At 44.8% G+C, this 17,191-nt stretch overlaps 1 protein-coding gene across 2 annotated transcripts in view; it reads right to left on the reverse strand.

The window, feature by feature from the left end:
* Positions 1-15,508, reverse strand: part of LOC126259694 (GON-4-like protein) — a 208,485-nt gene extending 192,977 nt beyond the window's left edge. For both annotated transcript variants that reach the window (XM_049956656.1, XM_049956657.1), the window contains exon 1: positions 15,104-15,508. In XM_049956656.1, the coding sequence (XP_049812613.1) occupies positions 15,104-15,273 (170 nt within the window). In that variant the 5' untranslated portion in view covers positions 15,274-15,508. The remainder of the gene's footprint in view (positions 1-15,103) is intronic.
* Positions 15,509-17,191: the final 1,683 nt, after the last annotated feature.

The raw sequence follows: 17,191 nt of genomic DNA on the forward strand, positions 1-17,191 counted from the left end.
AAAGTCTGCCTTGAGGTTGAGAATAGCTGTTTCTACTTCTGTTGAGAGGTTTGTGTTCTTGGGGAGGGATCTGTAGAACATGAGGCCAAGTTGAAGGTAAGGAATTGGTGCATGCGCATGTGTGAACACTTAATTTTATCAGTGGATTCACCCGAAAGCTAGCAAAACTTTCGTTCTTTTTTGTGTGTCTGGACACTTCCCAATACTTCTATTTTATGAATGACTGGATTTACTCTTAAATTAAGTACATTCTGCCAGAACTTTTGTTACCATATCTAGTTTGCAAGTTCATATTTCACTGTAAAACATCACTATTAATTCAGCAAGAGAAAGTCCAATTGTTGGTACTGTGCAGGCAGATGAGAGCTCAGTATTACAAGTGTATGTACTGGGTACCAATCTAATAACATTTCTGTACACAACACATAGTGAACAAAAAGAAATAGACTGAATGTACACCACAGATAGTAACAACTTCTCAGTTTTTCGAAATTAGATGAAATCGCCGAATGCGACAAACCTGGTGTCAGCTGTATTAGATGTAAATGTCCTAGTACCTGTTTTTGACATGAAAATTTGTGCTGGCCAGAGACTCGAACCTGGATTTCCCACTTATCGCAACCAGTCGCCTTACCATTAGGCTACCCATGCGCACCTCCTGGGCTGATTCAAACTTCCATGTGTCACACTGTCTGCATCCCTACACAGTAGTCTTCTGCATTCATCACTGAATGCTCACAGCTTAATTCTGTACTCCTGTGTTAGTGAGAATAAGACTAAGAAACCAAGACCTATGAATTACCATCTAATGCCAACACTAGGAACTAATATTCACACTGATGATGACGGAGTCACTCACAATTCAAATAAATTGGTGTCAGTGTATTAGGTGCAGATTTTCTACATGTTGATGACATGTGAAAAATTATGCTGGACTGGGATTCAAACCTGGATTTCCCGCCACTCTCGAGCAGTCGCCTTACCATTAGGCTATCCATGCATAGGTAAAACATCTGCACCTAGTACAGGTGAAGCCAAGTTATTTGCATTCAGTGAATTTATTTCAGTCCAAAACTGTAAAATGTTTCCTACATTTACATTAGGTAGTTGTAGTAAAATAAGCACTAGACAACTGCAGTTATTATAAAAGTACCTGTCTAAAGGCTAGAATATTTCCATGAAAATTCAATAATGCTTCAATTACTATGATGTCTTGTATATATCTGCATGCTCTCTGTCACTGCATCAGAAAGTGTAATGTCAATGTCATCAAATTGTTTCTACATCAATCCAAGCCAACAGCTGAATCATATAGTTAATCTGACTCAATAGTTGACATAAAAGTTTCCTGAGCATTGTACTGCATCATAAGGTAGAAAAAATATACTGGAGAACCCAATGTTTTGGCCACTGTTACTGTGGCTGAAACATTGGTTTCTCCTGTGTAGTGTTTTACATTATGATGCAGCAGGATAATCAAAAAATTTTTATGTGAACTGACTGGCCACAGAAGTGTATGCAATGAGGTTTCGTGCACAGTCTGATACACATAGAGGTTGGTTTGGTTTTGCTTTAGGGCGCAAGGAACAACTGGGGTCAAACACACCCAAGACAAAACTACAGAACACGAAGACAGAGAGGAGTTAAAAAATGTCTATATGTCAGTCCCAATTGAAATAATAGAAGACAGCTTAAACTAGGCATGTGGAAAAAGAGCTAAAAAAAAGACACCATACAGAAACGGAGGCCCAAAACCAAAAATTAAATGGCCTTCACCATAATGCTTTGGCTGATAAAAAGTAAAACGCAGTCAACAGTCTGCGCGTCATTTGCTAAAACGTCCGACAGCTCAGACGGCAAACCCAAACGAGAACATGAACGGTTAAAACATGGGTAGTTCGTCAGGAATTGGTGGACAGTTAAAACTTGGGCACAATGTGTACAAAGTGGTGGCGTAGTACCACTTATCAAATGCCGATGGCTAAAATGGAAGTGCCCAATACGCAGCCTAGTTGAAATGACCTATCAGCGGGAGGTCCGAGAGGAGGTCGTCGAAGCCACTGGGGGAGGCTTAGTAAGCCGGAGCTTATTCCCATAAAGCGAGGACTTTTGGCAATGCCAGATGGACATCACCTCTTGAGAGATGGCAACACAGAGATCATTGGAGGGAATATAGGAACTCGTGGGCTGAGGTACAAGGACTGCAGCCTTGGCAGAAGTGTCAACAGCCTCATTTCCTGGCAGACTGACATGACCAGGAGCCCACAGAAACACCACACCAGCTCCACCACGAGTGAGCAAGTGACAGTTTTCCTGGATCCTCTGCACTATGAGGTGGGTAGTGTACAACACACATAGACTTTGAAGGGCGCTGAGTGAGTCTCAGCAGAGGACAACTGAAAAGGCTACGTCGCCGGATGTACTCCATGACCTGATACAAGGTGAAGAGCTCGGCTGTAAATACTGAGCAGTATGCCAGAAGCCAATATCAAAAGACACGGGTGCCAATGACGAAAGCACACCCAACCCCACAGTCATTCTGAGAGCCATCAGTGTATACTCACTAAGTTCCATGCGAAGGTCGTGAAACTGAAGGCGATAGACTGAGGCTGGAGTAGTGTCCTTGGGAAGCGAATGAAGGCCAAGGTGAACATGAGCCACTTCACGAAGCCAAGGTGGTGAAGGGTTCACACCCAATGGGAAAGGTGCAGGTAGTGTGAAGATAAGCCGCCGTAGGAAGTACAAAAAGCGGTCTCCAGGAGGTAACAGAGAAGAGGGACACACCCCGTACTGGAAATCAAAGGAATGATCAAAGGAGGAGGCATAGGATGTGGGCCATGCCTGACAGACAAATGGCATGCATACCTGCTGAGGAGAAAGTCACAGCAGTAGGGGAGGGGTAGTTCAGCAGCTTCAGCATACAGACTCTAAACCAGGCTAGTGTAGAAGGCGCCCATGGCCAAATGGATGCCACAATTGTGGATAGTGTTGAGACGGCTTAAGAGGGATGGATGTGCAGATGCATAAACACAGCACCCATAGTCGAGTTTCAAACGGACAAGGGACCATTACAAACGGAGGAGGGTGGTTCAATCGGCACCCCAGGAAATACCACTGAGTATACGTAGGACATTGAGGAACTGCATACAGCAGGCTGTCACGTAAGACATATGGGAAGACCAAGCATGAGCCCCAGGAATTTTGTAGTTTCAACGAATGGAAGGGCAACAGGCCCAAGATGTAAAGATGGTGGGGGAAACCATTTGCGCTGCCAGAAATTCTTACAGACCACTTTTTTAGTGGAAAAGCGAAAGCCATTGTCGATGCTCCAGGAGTAAAGACAATGAAAACATCGCTGAAGACACCGCTCAGTGATACATGTCCATGGAGAACTGCAATAGATGTCAAAATCGTCAACAAAAAGGGAGCCAGAGACGCCCGGCAGGAGACAGGCCATTATAGGGTTAATGGCGAAAGCAATGAGCATGATGCTCAGGACAGAACCCTGAGGCACACCGTTTTCCTGGATAAAGGTGTCCAACAAGGCAGAACCCACACACACCTTGAAAACTCGGTCTTTTAAGTCTGGGATTTCAACAGAAAACCATTCATGACATGAGTGGACAAAGTAACAAGATGGACAACTGTAGAACGCCGCGCTCAATCCACACTGCGCATTCATTAGTAAATTGCGAAACTCGAGCCGCCATACCAGCCGGGCATGAATAACATGTTCCATCACCTTACAAATGCAGCTGGTAAGACAGATGGGGCACTAGCTAGGCTTTTATTCTTACCGTGCTTAGGTATGGATATGACGATGGCTTCACTCCAGCATCCGGGAAATGTGCCCTCTGTCCAGATGTGGTTGTAGATGTTAATCAGAAACTGCTTGCCCGCAAGAGAAAGGTGCTGCAACATCTGAATGTGGATGGCGCCTGGCTCTGGGGCGGAGGATCGGGATGAACTGAGAGCATCATCCAGCTTGCTCACAGTAAAGGTGGCATTGTAGCACTCACTAGTTGAAGGGGAGAAGGGTATAGCCCAAGTCTCCCCTGCTTGTTTCTGATGGAGGAAAGCAGGGTGATAGTGGGAAGAGCGCAAAACTTCCACAAAATGGCAGCCCAAGGCATTGGAGATAGCAATAGGGTCCACAATGACATCGTCTGCTACCGTCAGGCCACAAATTGGGAAATGGATCTTAGTCCAAGAGCACCGTTGGAGTTTGGCCCACACAACAGAGGAAGGGGTGGAACTGTTAAAAGAAATAGTGAATGAAATCCAGCTAGCTCTTTTGTTATCCCGAAGAACGCGACAACACTTTGCACGCATCTGCTTATAATGAATGCAGTTTGCCATTGTAGGTTGACGGTTAAAAATGTGAAGAGCACGCCTCCATGCGCGAATTGTGTCGCAGCATGCCTCAGTCCACCAAGGGACTGGGACACAATGTGGTAAAGAGGAAATGTGAGGAACGCAACGTTCTGCAGCAGTAAGGATATTGTTTGTGAGATATTCCACTTGGTCGTCACAACTGGGGAAATCCTGTTCTTCAAAGGTCACCAGGGAGGAGTAAAGCTGCCAGTCAGCCTTAGTAAGCTGCCATCTGGGTGTGCACGCACATAGGGTAGGAGTCAACAAATGGATAGCACATGGGAAATGGTCGCTCGAGTAGGTATCAGAAAGAACAGACCACTCAAGATGATGGGCAAGCTGAGCAGTGCAGAAGGATAGTTCCAAATGGGATTCGGTGAGCAAGGAGTTGGAAAGAAAAGTGGGTGCTCCAGCGTTAGGGCAGAAGAGGTGCTCCCTGCCGCCGTTGGATAAGCAGCTGCCAGCATCAAGTCGTATACCCCTAGCTCACTCATTTGTTACATAGTTTAATTCTTAATTTCTTTGCGTGTTTTTGGTACTTGCATTGTTTAATTCATAAATTTCGGGCGTATTATAGTATTTGAGAGTTGTAGCATCGCGTTTTAGTACCTGAATAATGTAAAATCGCGTACTCTCCTTCCGCCGCCGAGCAGTGTCAGCAGTGCGCAAGTAGCAACATTACTACATTTACTAGGCAATCTTGTATTTTAATAACCGTTTAAATTTTGTGTCGATTTGTTTGCGCTCTCTGTAGATTAGTTCAGACGTTCTTTGCACAACAGTTTTTAGCATGGATAGGGACTGCAACTGCTGTGTTCGGATGCAGGCTGAGTTGGCATCCCTTCGCTCCCAGCTTCAGGCAGTGTTGGCTTCGGTCACACAGCTTGAGGCTGTTGCCAATGGGCATCACTGTGGGTGTCCGGATGGGGGTTTGTCGGGGACGGCCAGCTCGTCCCACGCGTCCCCCGATCAGACTATGACTGTGGTTGCCCGGGATACTGCCCGCATTGAGGCTGATCCCTCACCTGTGGTAGAGTGGGAGGTCGTCTCAAGGTGTGGCAGGGGGCGAAAGACATTCCGGAGGGCTGAACGGAAGGCCTCTCCAGTTTGTCTGACGAACCGGTTTCAGGCTCTGTCTCAGGCTGATACTGATCTTCGGCCTGACATGGCTGCTTGTCCTGTTCCAGAGGTTGCCCCTCAGTCTGCAAGATCCGCGTGGTCGCAGAGGGTGGGCTTACTGGTAGTTGGGAGCTCCAGCGTCAGGCGCGTAATGGGGCCCCTTAGGGAAATGGCAGCAAGAGAGGGGAAGAAAACCAATGTGCACTCCGTGTGCATACCGGGGGGAGTCGTTCCAGATGTGGAAAGGGTCCTTCCGGATGCCATGAAGTGTATAGGGTGCACCCATCTGCAGGTGGTCGCTCATGTCGGCACCAATGATGTGTGTCGCTATGGATCGGAGGAAATCCTCTCTGGCTTCCGCAGCTATCTGATTTGGTCAAGACTGCCAGTCTCGCTAGCAGGGTGAAAGCAGAGCTCACCATCTGCAGCATCGTCGACAGGACTGACTGCGGACCTTTGGTACAGAGCCGAGTGGAGGGTCTGAATCAGAGACTGAGACGGTTCTGCGACCGTGTGGGCTGCAGATTCCTCGACTTGCGCCATAGGGTGGTGGGGTTTCGGGTTCTGCTGGATAGGTCAGGAGTCCACTACACGCAACAAGCGGCTACACGGGTAGCAGGGTTTGTGTGGCGTGGGCTGGGCGGTTTTTTAGGTTAGATGGCCTCGGGCAAGTACAGAAAGGGCAACAGCCTCAACGGGTGTGGGGCAAAGTCAGGACATGCGGGGACCAAGCAGCAATCGGTATTGTAATTGTCAACTGTCGAAGCTGCGTTGGTAAAGTACCAGAACTTCAAGTGCTGATAGAAAGTGCCGAAGCTGAAATCGTTATAGGTACAGAAAGCTGGCTGAAGCCAGAGATAAATTCTGCCGAAATTTTTACAAAGGTACAGACGGTGTTTAGAAAGGATAGATTGCATGCAACCGGTGGTGGAGTGTTCATCGCTGTTAGTAGTAGTTTATCCTGTAGTGAAGTAGAAGTGGATAGTTCCTGTGAATTATTATGGGTGGAGGTTACACTCAACAACCGAGCTAGGTTAATAATTGGCTCCTTTTACCGACCTCCCGACTCAGCAGTGTTAGTGGCAGAACAACTGAGAGAAAATTTGGAATACATTTCACATAAATTTTCTCAGCATGTTATAGTCTTAGGTGGAGATTTCAATTTACCAGATATAGACTGGGACACTCAGATGTTTAGGACGGGTGGTAGGGACAGAGCATCGAGTGACATTATACTGAGTGCACTATCCGAAAATTACCTCGAGCAATTAAACAGAGAACCGACTCGTGGAGATAATATCTTGGACCTACTGATAACAAACAGACCCGAACTTTTCGACTCTGTAAGTTCAGAACAGGGAATCAGTGATCATAAGGCCGTTGCAGCATCCCTGAATATGGAAGTTAATAGGAATATAAAAAAAGGGAGGAAGGTTTATATGTTTAGCAAGAGTAATAGAAGGCAGATTTCAGACTACCAAACAGATCAAAACGAAAATTTCTGTTCTGACACTGACAATGTTGAGTGTTTACGGAAAAAGTTCAAGGCAATCGTAAAATGTGTTTTAGACAGGTCCGTGCCGGGTAAAACTGTGAGGGACAGGAAAAACCCGCCGTGGTTCAACAACAAAGTTAGGAAACTACTGCGAAAGCAAAGAGAGCTTCACTTCAAGTGTAAACACAGCCAAAACCTCTCAGACAAACAGAAGCTAAACAATGTCAAAGTTAGCATAAGGAGGGCTATGCGTGAAGCGTTCAGTGAATTCGAAAGTAAAATTCTATGTACCGACTTGACAGAAAATCCTAGGAAGTTCTGGTCTTACGTTAAATCAGTAAGTGGCTCGAAACAGCATATCCAGACACTCCGGGATGATGATGGCATTGAAACAGAGGATGACACGCGTAAAGCTGAAATACTAAACACCTTTTTCCAAAGCTGTTCCACAGAGGAAGACCGCACTACAATTCCTTCTCTAAATCCTCGCACAAATGAAAAAATGGCTGACATCGAAATAAGTGTCCAAGGAATAGAAAAGCAACTGGAATCACACAACAGAGGAAAGTCCACTGGACCTGATGGGATACCAATTCGATTCTACACAGAGTACGCGAAAGAACTTCCCCCCCCTTCTAACAGCCGTTTACCGCAAGTCTCTAGAGGAACGGAGGGTTCCAAATGATTGGAAAAGAGCACAGGTAGTCCCAGTCTTCAAGAAGGGTCGTCGAGCAGATGCGCAAAACTATAGACCTATATCTCTGACGTCAATCTGTTGTAGAATTTTAGAACACGTTTTTTGCTCGAGTATCATGTCGTTTTTGGAAACCCCGAAACTACTATGTAGGAATCAACATGGATTCCGGAAACAGCGATCGTGTGAGACCCAACTTGCTTTATTTGTTCATGAGACCCAGAAAATATTAGATACAGGCTCCCAGGTAGATGCTATTTTTCTTGACTTCCGGAAGGCGTTCGATACAGTTCCGCACTGTCGCCTGATAAACAAAGTAAGAGCCTACGGAATATCAGACCAGCTGTGTGGCTGGATTGAAGAGTTTTTAGCAAACAGAACACAGCATGTTGTTATCAATGGAGAGACGTCTACAGACGTTAAAGTAACCTCTCGCGTGCCACAGGGGAGTGTTATGGGACCATTGCTTTTCACAATATATATAAATGACCTAGTAGATAGTGTTGGAAGTTCCATGCGGCTTTTCGCGGATGATGCTGTAGTATACAGAGACGCAGCATTAGAAAATAGTGGCGAAATGCAGGAAGATCTGCAGCGGATAGGCACTTGGTGCAAGGAGTGGTAACTGACCCTTAACATAGACAAATGTAATGTATTGCGAATACATAGAAAGAAGGATCCTTTATTGTACGATTATATGATAGTGGAACAAACACTGGTAGCAGTTACTTCTGTAAAATATCTGGGAGTATGCGTGCGGAACGATTTGAAGTGGAATGATCATATAAAATTAACTGTTGGTAAGGTGGCTACCAGGTTTAGATTCATTGGAAGAGTCCTTAGAAAATGTAGTCCATCAACAAAGTGAGTGGCTTACAAAACACTCGTTCGACCTATACTTGAGTATTGCTCATCAGTGTGGGATCTGTACCAGATCGGGTTGACGGAGGAAATAGAGAAGATCCAAAGAAGAGCAGCGCGTTTCGTCACAGGGTTATTTGGTAACCGTGATAACGTTACGAAGATGTTTAATAAACTCAAGTGGCAGACTCTGCAAGAGAGGCGCTCTGCATCGCGGTGTAGCTTGCTCGCCAGGTTTTGAGAGGGTGCGTTTCTGGATGAGGTATCGAATATATTGCTTCCCCCTACTTATACCACCCGAGGAGATCACGAATGTAAAATTAGAGAGATTAGAGCGCGCACGGAGGCTTTCAGACAGTCGTTCTTCCCGCGAACCATACGCGACTGGAACAGGAAAGGGAGGTAATGACAGTGGCACGTAAAGTGCCCTCCACCACACACCGTTGGGTGGCTTGCGGAGTATAAATGTAGATGTAGATGTAGAAGTTGGTTAAAATGGTCAGCCAAGAGGGCACCTGTCTGACAGGTCCTGGGAGAACCCCAAAGGGGATGATGCGCATTAAAGTCACCGAGTAGCAAAAGTGGGGCAGGTAGTTGCCCAATAAGCTGAAGGAAGTCTGTCCTGGTGACATCGAATGACAGAGGGACATAAATGATAGAGAGGGAAAAAGTCAGGTGGGAAGGAAAAGGCGAAATGCAACAGCTTGAAGATGGGTAGTCAGGGAGATGGGTTGACTATGAATGTCATCCCGTACGAGAAGCATGACGACCCCATGAGATGGAATGCCAACCTCAGGAGGGAGATCAAAATAAATCAGTAAGAAATGTGAAAGCTCAAAGTGGTAGTGAGGGCGCAATTTCATTTCCTGAAGGCAGAGCACAAGGGGATGCTGCAATGCTAAAAGCAGCCATAAATCCTCTTTGTGGGACCGAAGGCTGCAAACTTTCCATTGGAGGAGAGGCATGATGAGGAAGAGATGTAGGGGTATCACCCCGACGGCTGCTAAGTGACAGCCTGTGAACAGTCGCTACTACAGAGCACAGAAGCAGGAGAATCCTGCTCCATGGGGTCCACAGAAGCATCGGCTTGCTTGTGCAGTCAGTCTGTGGAGTCCAGTGCCGAAAAATGATTGGTGGCGTGCACTGGCGACATGGAAGCCAGGCGGGGTAAGATATCACTTGGCGACACCGTCAAAGAGAATATTCGAGTTGGCGAAGGAGAAGACCGTTTGCCTTTGGTGAACTACTTCGAACCTTTCTGGTTAGAGGAAGACTCAGGTGTTGTTTGGCTGGAGGGACGGAGGAAGTCTTCATGGGAGTACTCCTGTCCCTTCCGGCATACCAGATGTGCATCTGGTAGCTTCACCGCTTTAGGCGAGAGTTTGACAGCTTGTTGCACAGCTGGACGGGGGGATGGCGATGTTACCTTGTCACTGAGTGATCTCAAGCTGAATCGGAGGTCACATGTCTGGGTGGCCATGTCCTTCATGGAGTGAGGGGTAACAAGAACAGAACTATAGGTGCCAGATGGAAGAACGCAGGGTTTGCGGCTAGCCAGTAACTTGGGAGTGACCGGGTAAGGCACTTGATCCTTTACCCAGATCTCTTTGACAGACCGCTCATCAAGGTACATGAGACAATCCCAAGACGAGGAGGCATGGCCGCCATTGCAGCTGATATAGCGGGGAGAAGACGGCGGACAATCGCCCTCGTGCGCATCCCTACCACAGGTTACACATTTGGCTGGGTGTCAACAAGACATTCTACTGTGGCTGAAACGATGGCACTGGTAGCAGCGTATTGGGTTCAGAACATATGGCCGGACTGTGATAATTTTATACCCTGCTTTGATATTGGACAGAAGCACCACTCTATCAAAGGTGAGAAAAAGAGTGCAGGTGGGCACTAAAGAGGAATCTACCTTTTTCATTACACGCTGGACAGCAATGACACATTGATCAGAGAGGTAAGATTGGATTTTGGCCTTGGTTAGACCGTCAAGCAGCCTAGTATAAATTACACCATTGGTAGAATTCAAAGTTCCATGGGCTTTGACACGAACAGGGTTGCTATGGAGAAGCGAGGCAGCAAGCAGTTGTTGTGCTTAAGAATCTCCAAAAGCAAAGTACCATTCCACAAAAGAGAGCAGGATTTCACAGGGCCAGCAACTGTATCAACACCATTAAGAACAAAAAACAGATTTAACCTGGCGAAGGACTGACCATCTTCAGTATGTGAGACCATGAGGAACTGTGGTGCAGGGGGAAGGGTCTTTGAATCATTAGCCTCATTACGTTTACATTTCGCAGACATTGTTTGGGAATATGATTGACTCATTGCGAGAAAATCTCCCACGATTGCCAGTGTCACCGATGGCGCACTCCTTCCAACTAGGGGCCCCCTTCACAAAGGGGCGCACCTGCCTTAGGTTATTGTTCACATCTCCCAAACACCTGACAGCAATTTGGGAAGGTTGCAGCTCAGGCAATCACGCCTCCCTGGGCCTGGCCTGTACCGGAGGGTACGTGCAAATCCTACCTGTTGACCTGGGGCTGAGAATTATGCGTTACCCAGTCACCGGTTACGCGTCAGACGCGTGGGCTGGAATTCAGCAGGAATGCACAGGGAGGAAGAAGAAAAAAAAGGAACGTCAAAAGTCAAAGCGGAGGAACGAGAGGAGAAGGGACACAAAGAAAGGAAAAGGGAGCGAAAAACATGGGTGGGAGGGAGATTGTACTGTTGCTCACAATGGGTATCAAGAGACCAAACAGATTATACAAAAACATTTGCTACTGTATCAGTTGACTCAGTCTTACTAGTTGGCTCCAAAAAAGCAGCATGCAATTCCATTTCAGGCTTCTTGTGGTACCTGAGAGCCACTATTTGTTGATAAGAGTTATCAACTAGTGTTACTCGCCCGGACAGCTGAGTATCAGCATGGTGCTTTTGGGATTCATGCAGAAAAGCCGGCCCCAGACTGAATTCCATCCAGAGCCTGGATGTGATTTTTAGGTGGTTTCCCACATCTGACTGGGTTAATACAAGGCTGGTACACCAGTCCCGCCTCAGTTACACAATTTGCAATGATTTCGTGTGTGTTCACTCTTTCACATGGATAACACTACACAGACGCTTAATTCAGTCGCAGGATGATAAACATTAACAACATCAAATCTGATAACAACCAAGCCAATTTCATGTAGATACAGGACAAAGGCAAAATAAAAAGAAAATAAATTCTCAACCAGCGTGGAACACAGATGTCTATGAGGCATACCCTCAATGTTTTGTATCTTATGACAGTAGCTGAATATTTGAATGACAACACTAGTGTATGCCAGTTTGGTGGACACCTCTTGGGCTGACAACCCTTCCTCCCACAAAGTGAGAAGGCACATTTGTCTACTCAGAACTGGGAAAACACCAAGCTCTACTGAACTGCACTGAAAATGTAGATTTAGTTTCGTCTCCAGTCTACATGCAGCTGTGTGTAGCAATTTCTTCAACCAAAAGAGTATTGAAGAAGAGATTTCTGATCGATCTCTCTCTCTCTCTCTCTCTCTCTCTCTCTCTCTCTCTCTCTCTCTCTCTCTCTCTCTCTCTCCCCCCCCCCCCCCTTTCTGAAACTTGACATACCAACAAAATATTTAGGTTCAGCAACTTTTGTAATAAAAATAACAGTTAACAGTAGAGTAACTGAACTCAGTAAGTTAACATACTTTCATTCACCAATGACCTTCACAATAATAATGTGGAGTAAGAAGTAAGTTCTCACTTAGGTATTCAATGCACAACAGAAAATTATTAAAATTGTGTGTGAGGGTCATCTCTCTCAACAGTTGGGAATCTTAACCACATCCTCATTGTACATTTATTCAATGTGGAAATTTATTGTCAACAATCCATTGCAGTTTGAGTGTATTGGACATGACCACATACACAGCAACAAATGATCTGCTGTTTCTTGTACCAAATCTAATTTTGCCACAGGGAGCAGTGAAATACAACCATAAAGCATCTGCCCATGCAAATAAAACATCTGGCACAGAACAGAAGTGTTTTCAAATGTAGGCCTAAATTAAACTAGTTTCTGAAGGAAGGGGAGGAAAAAAAAAAAAAAAAAAAAAAACGGGAACACTGTTGAATTGACATGTTCTACACTCAGCTTGGATCATGACAATGGACAGTATCATGTGTCTTTAGGTGAGATGATCAAAAATCATGTTATCATAAGTAAGTCAGGTTTGCACAAAGGCTATGATAAACTTGGGGCCAATGGAAGTGTTACTCACTACCGTTGTGTCACCCCAAAGTCATCCGAAGCCCAGTCTTTTGAAACTCACAGGTACTCTTTTTTTTTACAATATTCCAGTCACATCATAATCTTCATATTCTGGTTGTAGTCTGACTGTTTTTGTGTTTAGGCACTTGCTTAATAGAGCAGCTACTGCAACCAGATTTGTACCAATCCACCATCTTTTTACTGATTTCACTGAGTTTACAAGTTGTCGTCCATAATTCTAATTAATTCCAGTATACAAAGGTGACTGTTTTCAAATATCAATCTGATTTTAATGGTAATAAATAACATTTACTAGAGGAAATGATGTATTACTACTATTTTTAATATCTGTGTAGTCGTCTGTCTTAGAGTTATACGTGAATACTGGCCAAAAACCTATTCAAATAGCTGCTAGTGTAGTAAAATTTGTCTCAGCACACTTAACAGAACTTGGATGTGGTAGAAGATCCAGAAGTTGTCCAATATCCAAGTTTTTTACATCAACAGCAAGCAGCTCAGCTCTCCCATCAATTTTTTGATTCAGACACAAAAACTGAAATGTACAATGTTCCATTGTTACACCTCACAACAGCTGCTGAAATACATCCAGCACAGACATAACAGAGGATTGGTGACACTTATCATCCCTAACTTGGAAATTTCAAACATTGCTGTCCGAGTTCAAGGCAGCTTTTGCAATTCTAGAGAAACACATACCATAACTCACAGAATGCTCTGTAATCTACAATTAGCTAGTTACATGTTCCATTGGTCAATCTCACAGAAACTGTTATGATGTGGAACATGTCAAGTGCATAAGAAATGCATACATGAATCAAGCGCTTTAAAAATCTTAAATTTTTTACTACCTACCTCATTCCCTTAAATGGCCCAAAATGCATATACTATACCTATAGATTTATTTATTCCTGTTCAAGAATTCATCTATGGTGTAGAAGGAGTTGTCAAGGAGATATGATTTCAATTTATTTTTGAAACTATTTTTGTTGTAATCTCAAGATTTTACAGGTAACCCTGCCAAGCAGTAACTGAGAAGGGTTTCAATGTGGAGAACAGTGAGAAAAAGTTTTGTAGTGAATTCTTAAAACCAACGAATGACTCATTACTCCTCCTGCCTGGTATGCTTACGCTTCTACTAAGAACCCACATCATCTTCACAAAGTTCAAATTTTTAAATATGTTTCGAGGCATTAAACTGTTCCCTATCAGTGACCTAATAATCACACAGAGGTCCACTATTTGTGACTTTATGGATATATTATTGCTATAATGGTTATGATGTGTTGACGAACTGATGTCAAGGCAAAAGAATCATTGGTCAAAGCTGACAGCTTGCATTTTCTTCTTTACTATTTCCAAAAGGCTGTTCAAAGCATACGATAGGCATTGCCTCCAAACTTTTTGGCTTATGAGCAGGTAACAAGTGTGAATTAATTAAACAGCAGCTATTTTCTGATTAAATTAAATTCTCACAAACAAATTGCAACACAGACAATGCCTGTGAGTGAGAAGGCAAAGTGCTGATACTACTCGTAATGTCTTCTCAAATACTTATTACAAATAAGTACCCACAGAACTTGGGCCTGCTTTGTAGCATTTACACTAAGTATTCTAAGAATACTCTAGTTTTATACCTTCCTGTCAGTAAAACTGAAACCTGTTTTTCACACACTTACCCCAAAGGTAAGATGAAGACAGTCAACAAAGTATTTACATGTTTAACTGTACACAGGGCACATTACGCTATTTACTAAGATATAGTCAACAGATATGTTCCAGGAACAGGATAGTTGCCTTTTCCTTTAATCATTATCTTGGTGATACGGACTTACATAATACAAGTTTAAACAAATATAAAACGACATTTGCCTGAAAGAATGGTTGGCTAAAGCAACACGCTGAAACTTCCCCTAGTTACATAAAGTTTGAGTAAAAGCCTGCAATGAAGATTCTGGCACATTTTGCTCCAAAAAGCGATTTCGAAGACGCATAAATTATGATGATGGTGATAGTGGTGGTCGTGATGATAAGGAGCCTCCTACTTTGAGCGCACCAGAAGAAACAGCAGTTGTGTGCCTGCTGCAAATAACCCATATATTAGAAAGTACTTGCTCGTACCATTCTCAAAAGATCCATATATTAAGGGTGTCCACTTCAGACACGTAAGACTTAAACATCGACACAATGTGTTTTTAAGAAAAGTGTTGCAAATCTCAATGTATCCATTGCCTTCGTTTTATCTGCAAAAAATGCTCACCTTTTACGACCACGCTGTTTCACATCCGAAACTTCATTCTCTGGTATATCAATCTTCAAATCACAAGAATCACAAGATGTTTCACTGCCGGCATCATCATTCCCTTCCCAGCCTTTCGAACCTTGTTCTTCATACACACTTTTTACATTACCACTGTTCTGCCTGGACATAGTAAATACAGCGTTTAATAACAAACAAACTCACAAAATAAGCGGCAAAGTCTTCCCGTCTTTTCTCGAAACTATAAACAATTTTCAGTACGAGTCATTTGTAATTTACGGAGTAGCTTGCACAACAGTGTCGAGTGACAATTTTTACGCTGTCGTTATCACTGTCACCCACCAGACACAATTTTCAAATCAGATGAAAACCGGTATAATGTACATCACAACACATCGAACAATATCCAGACGCCACAGATGATGCTTACGAGCAGACGACAGGCAGCGGAAACTGGCGGGAGGGGTCCATCAGAGACATTCTTTTTTATTCGGTTTTAGCATAACAGCTTTTTTTATATGTATATAAATGATAGAGTGCAGCAATCAGTCGTCCTTTTTAGCTTTTATCATGCAAAACCAGATTTTGGCTAGTAGCTAGCCATTCTCAATGCGCTATTCAAAGAACTATGATTGATGCCCGAACAACAGGGACTTACATGCATTGAGAATGAAAAATAGCGCATTGAGAATGGCTAGCTACTAGCCGAAATCTGGATTTGCATAATAAAATCTAAAAAGGACGACTGATTGTGGCACTCTGTAATTTGTCACATACAGTCGCTGACTACATCAGCTTTCCGAATGGAAGGCAACCTGATAAAAGCTTTTTAGCCCTCACAATTTAAATGTATTGATACACATACTCACAAAGCAAGGTAACATTTGTTCTTCTTCATTCAGAAATGTCTTCAGATCGAGATTGTTGTACTTATATTACAAAGACAGAATTGACAGCTAACCATTTAGTTGATAATTCATTTCTTTTGTTAAGATCAATGATTACATTTTTAAATTTTTTTTTTAATTTTGGCTTCTAGCATGATATTATTTAGTCACTGTAATTAAAATAAAATGATGATCATAGCAATGTGACATTTGATCTTGATCAGACCCACTGTGTAGAGGAAACAGTCATCAATGCGATTTCAGTATATAATAGTAATACATATTAGAGTAAACGCGAGGGTTGGATCCCCTCAGTTCCACGTCGAGGACTTACACTGCTGGGGCTACACTCAGGATGTACTCGTCGCTTCAGAAGAGCCCCTTGCCATTGCCGTCCGTCCGTCTGCCGGTCGCTGTCGTCCTTTCGACCATCTGTCCGCCATCGCTGCCGCCTGCCGCCCGGTGCTCGCCGCTGCCCGGTCACCGCCGCTGCCGCTGCCGCCGCCGCCACTCACCCGCCTGGTGCTCGCCGCCGCCACCCACCTGCCGCTGCCGCCGCCGCCTGCCAGTGCTCGCCGCCGCCGCATCCGCCGCCCGGTGCTCGCCGACGCCTAAGCCGGCCTCCGTTTTAGTTCCTTTCGCACTTTGGTGGCTCCTGTCACCAGTAGACGTCGCATTCAATCATGGACACCCCCACTACCACCATCATCCATACCTCCCCTTCACCTGGCCCCACTGTAACCTCGTGGAGTGCTTCCTCTGGGCTTAACCTGTCTCATCCACCTCCCCTACTCATGGTCTCCTCCCCTTCTGTCTCCTTCCCATCCCTGTATCCCCACCTGTATGTTGCTCCTTCCTCTGCTCCAGCACCTGCTCCTACCCCCCCTCCCACTGCTGTTGCCCTCCAAGTCGACTTTCCCCCCCTCCCCACCTGCCCCACTAGAACTAGTCCTGCTTCTCCACCACAGTCGCCACCACAGAGCGCCCCACCCCCATACCCAGTGCCACCACCTCACAAGAGAGGCATCCCCAGTGCACCCATTACCCAATTTATCCGTCACAGTGATTGTTCTCATCAAGTCCTCCTCTCCCTCTTTCCATACTGTTCTCCTCCGGCTCCTTCCCCGCATCACCTTTGGCCCCCTTGTGTCCCTCACCCTTTTCCTTACTTCCTCATCTCCTTATCAGTCTCAACCCCCTA

This window comes from Schistocerca nitens, chromosome 5, assembly GCF_023898315.1.
Source record: "Schistocerca nitens isolate TAMUIC-IGC-003100 chromosome 5, iqSchNite1.1, whole genome shotgun sequence".
Classification (NCBI taxonomy): Eukaryota; Metazoa; Arthropoda; class Insecta; order Orthoptera; family Acrididae; genus Schistocerca; species Schistocerca nitens.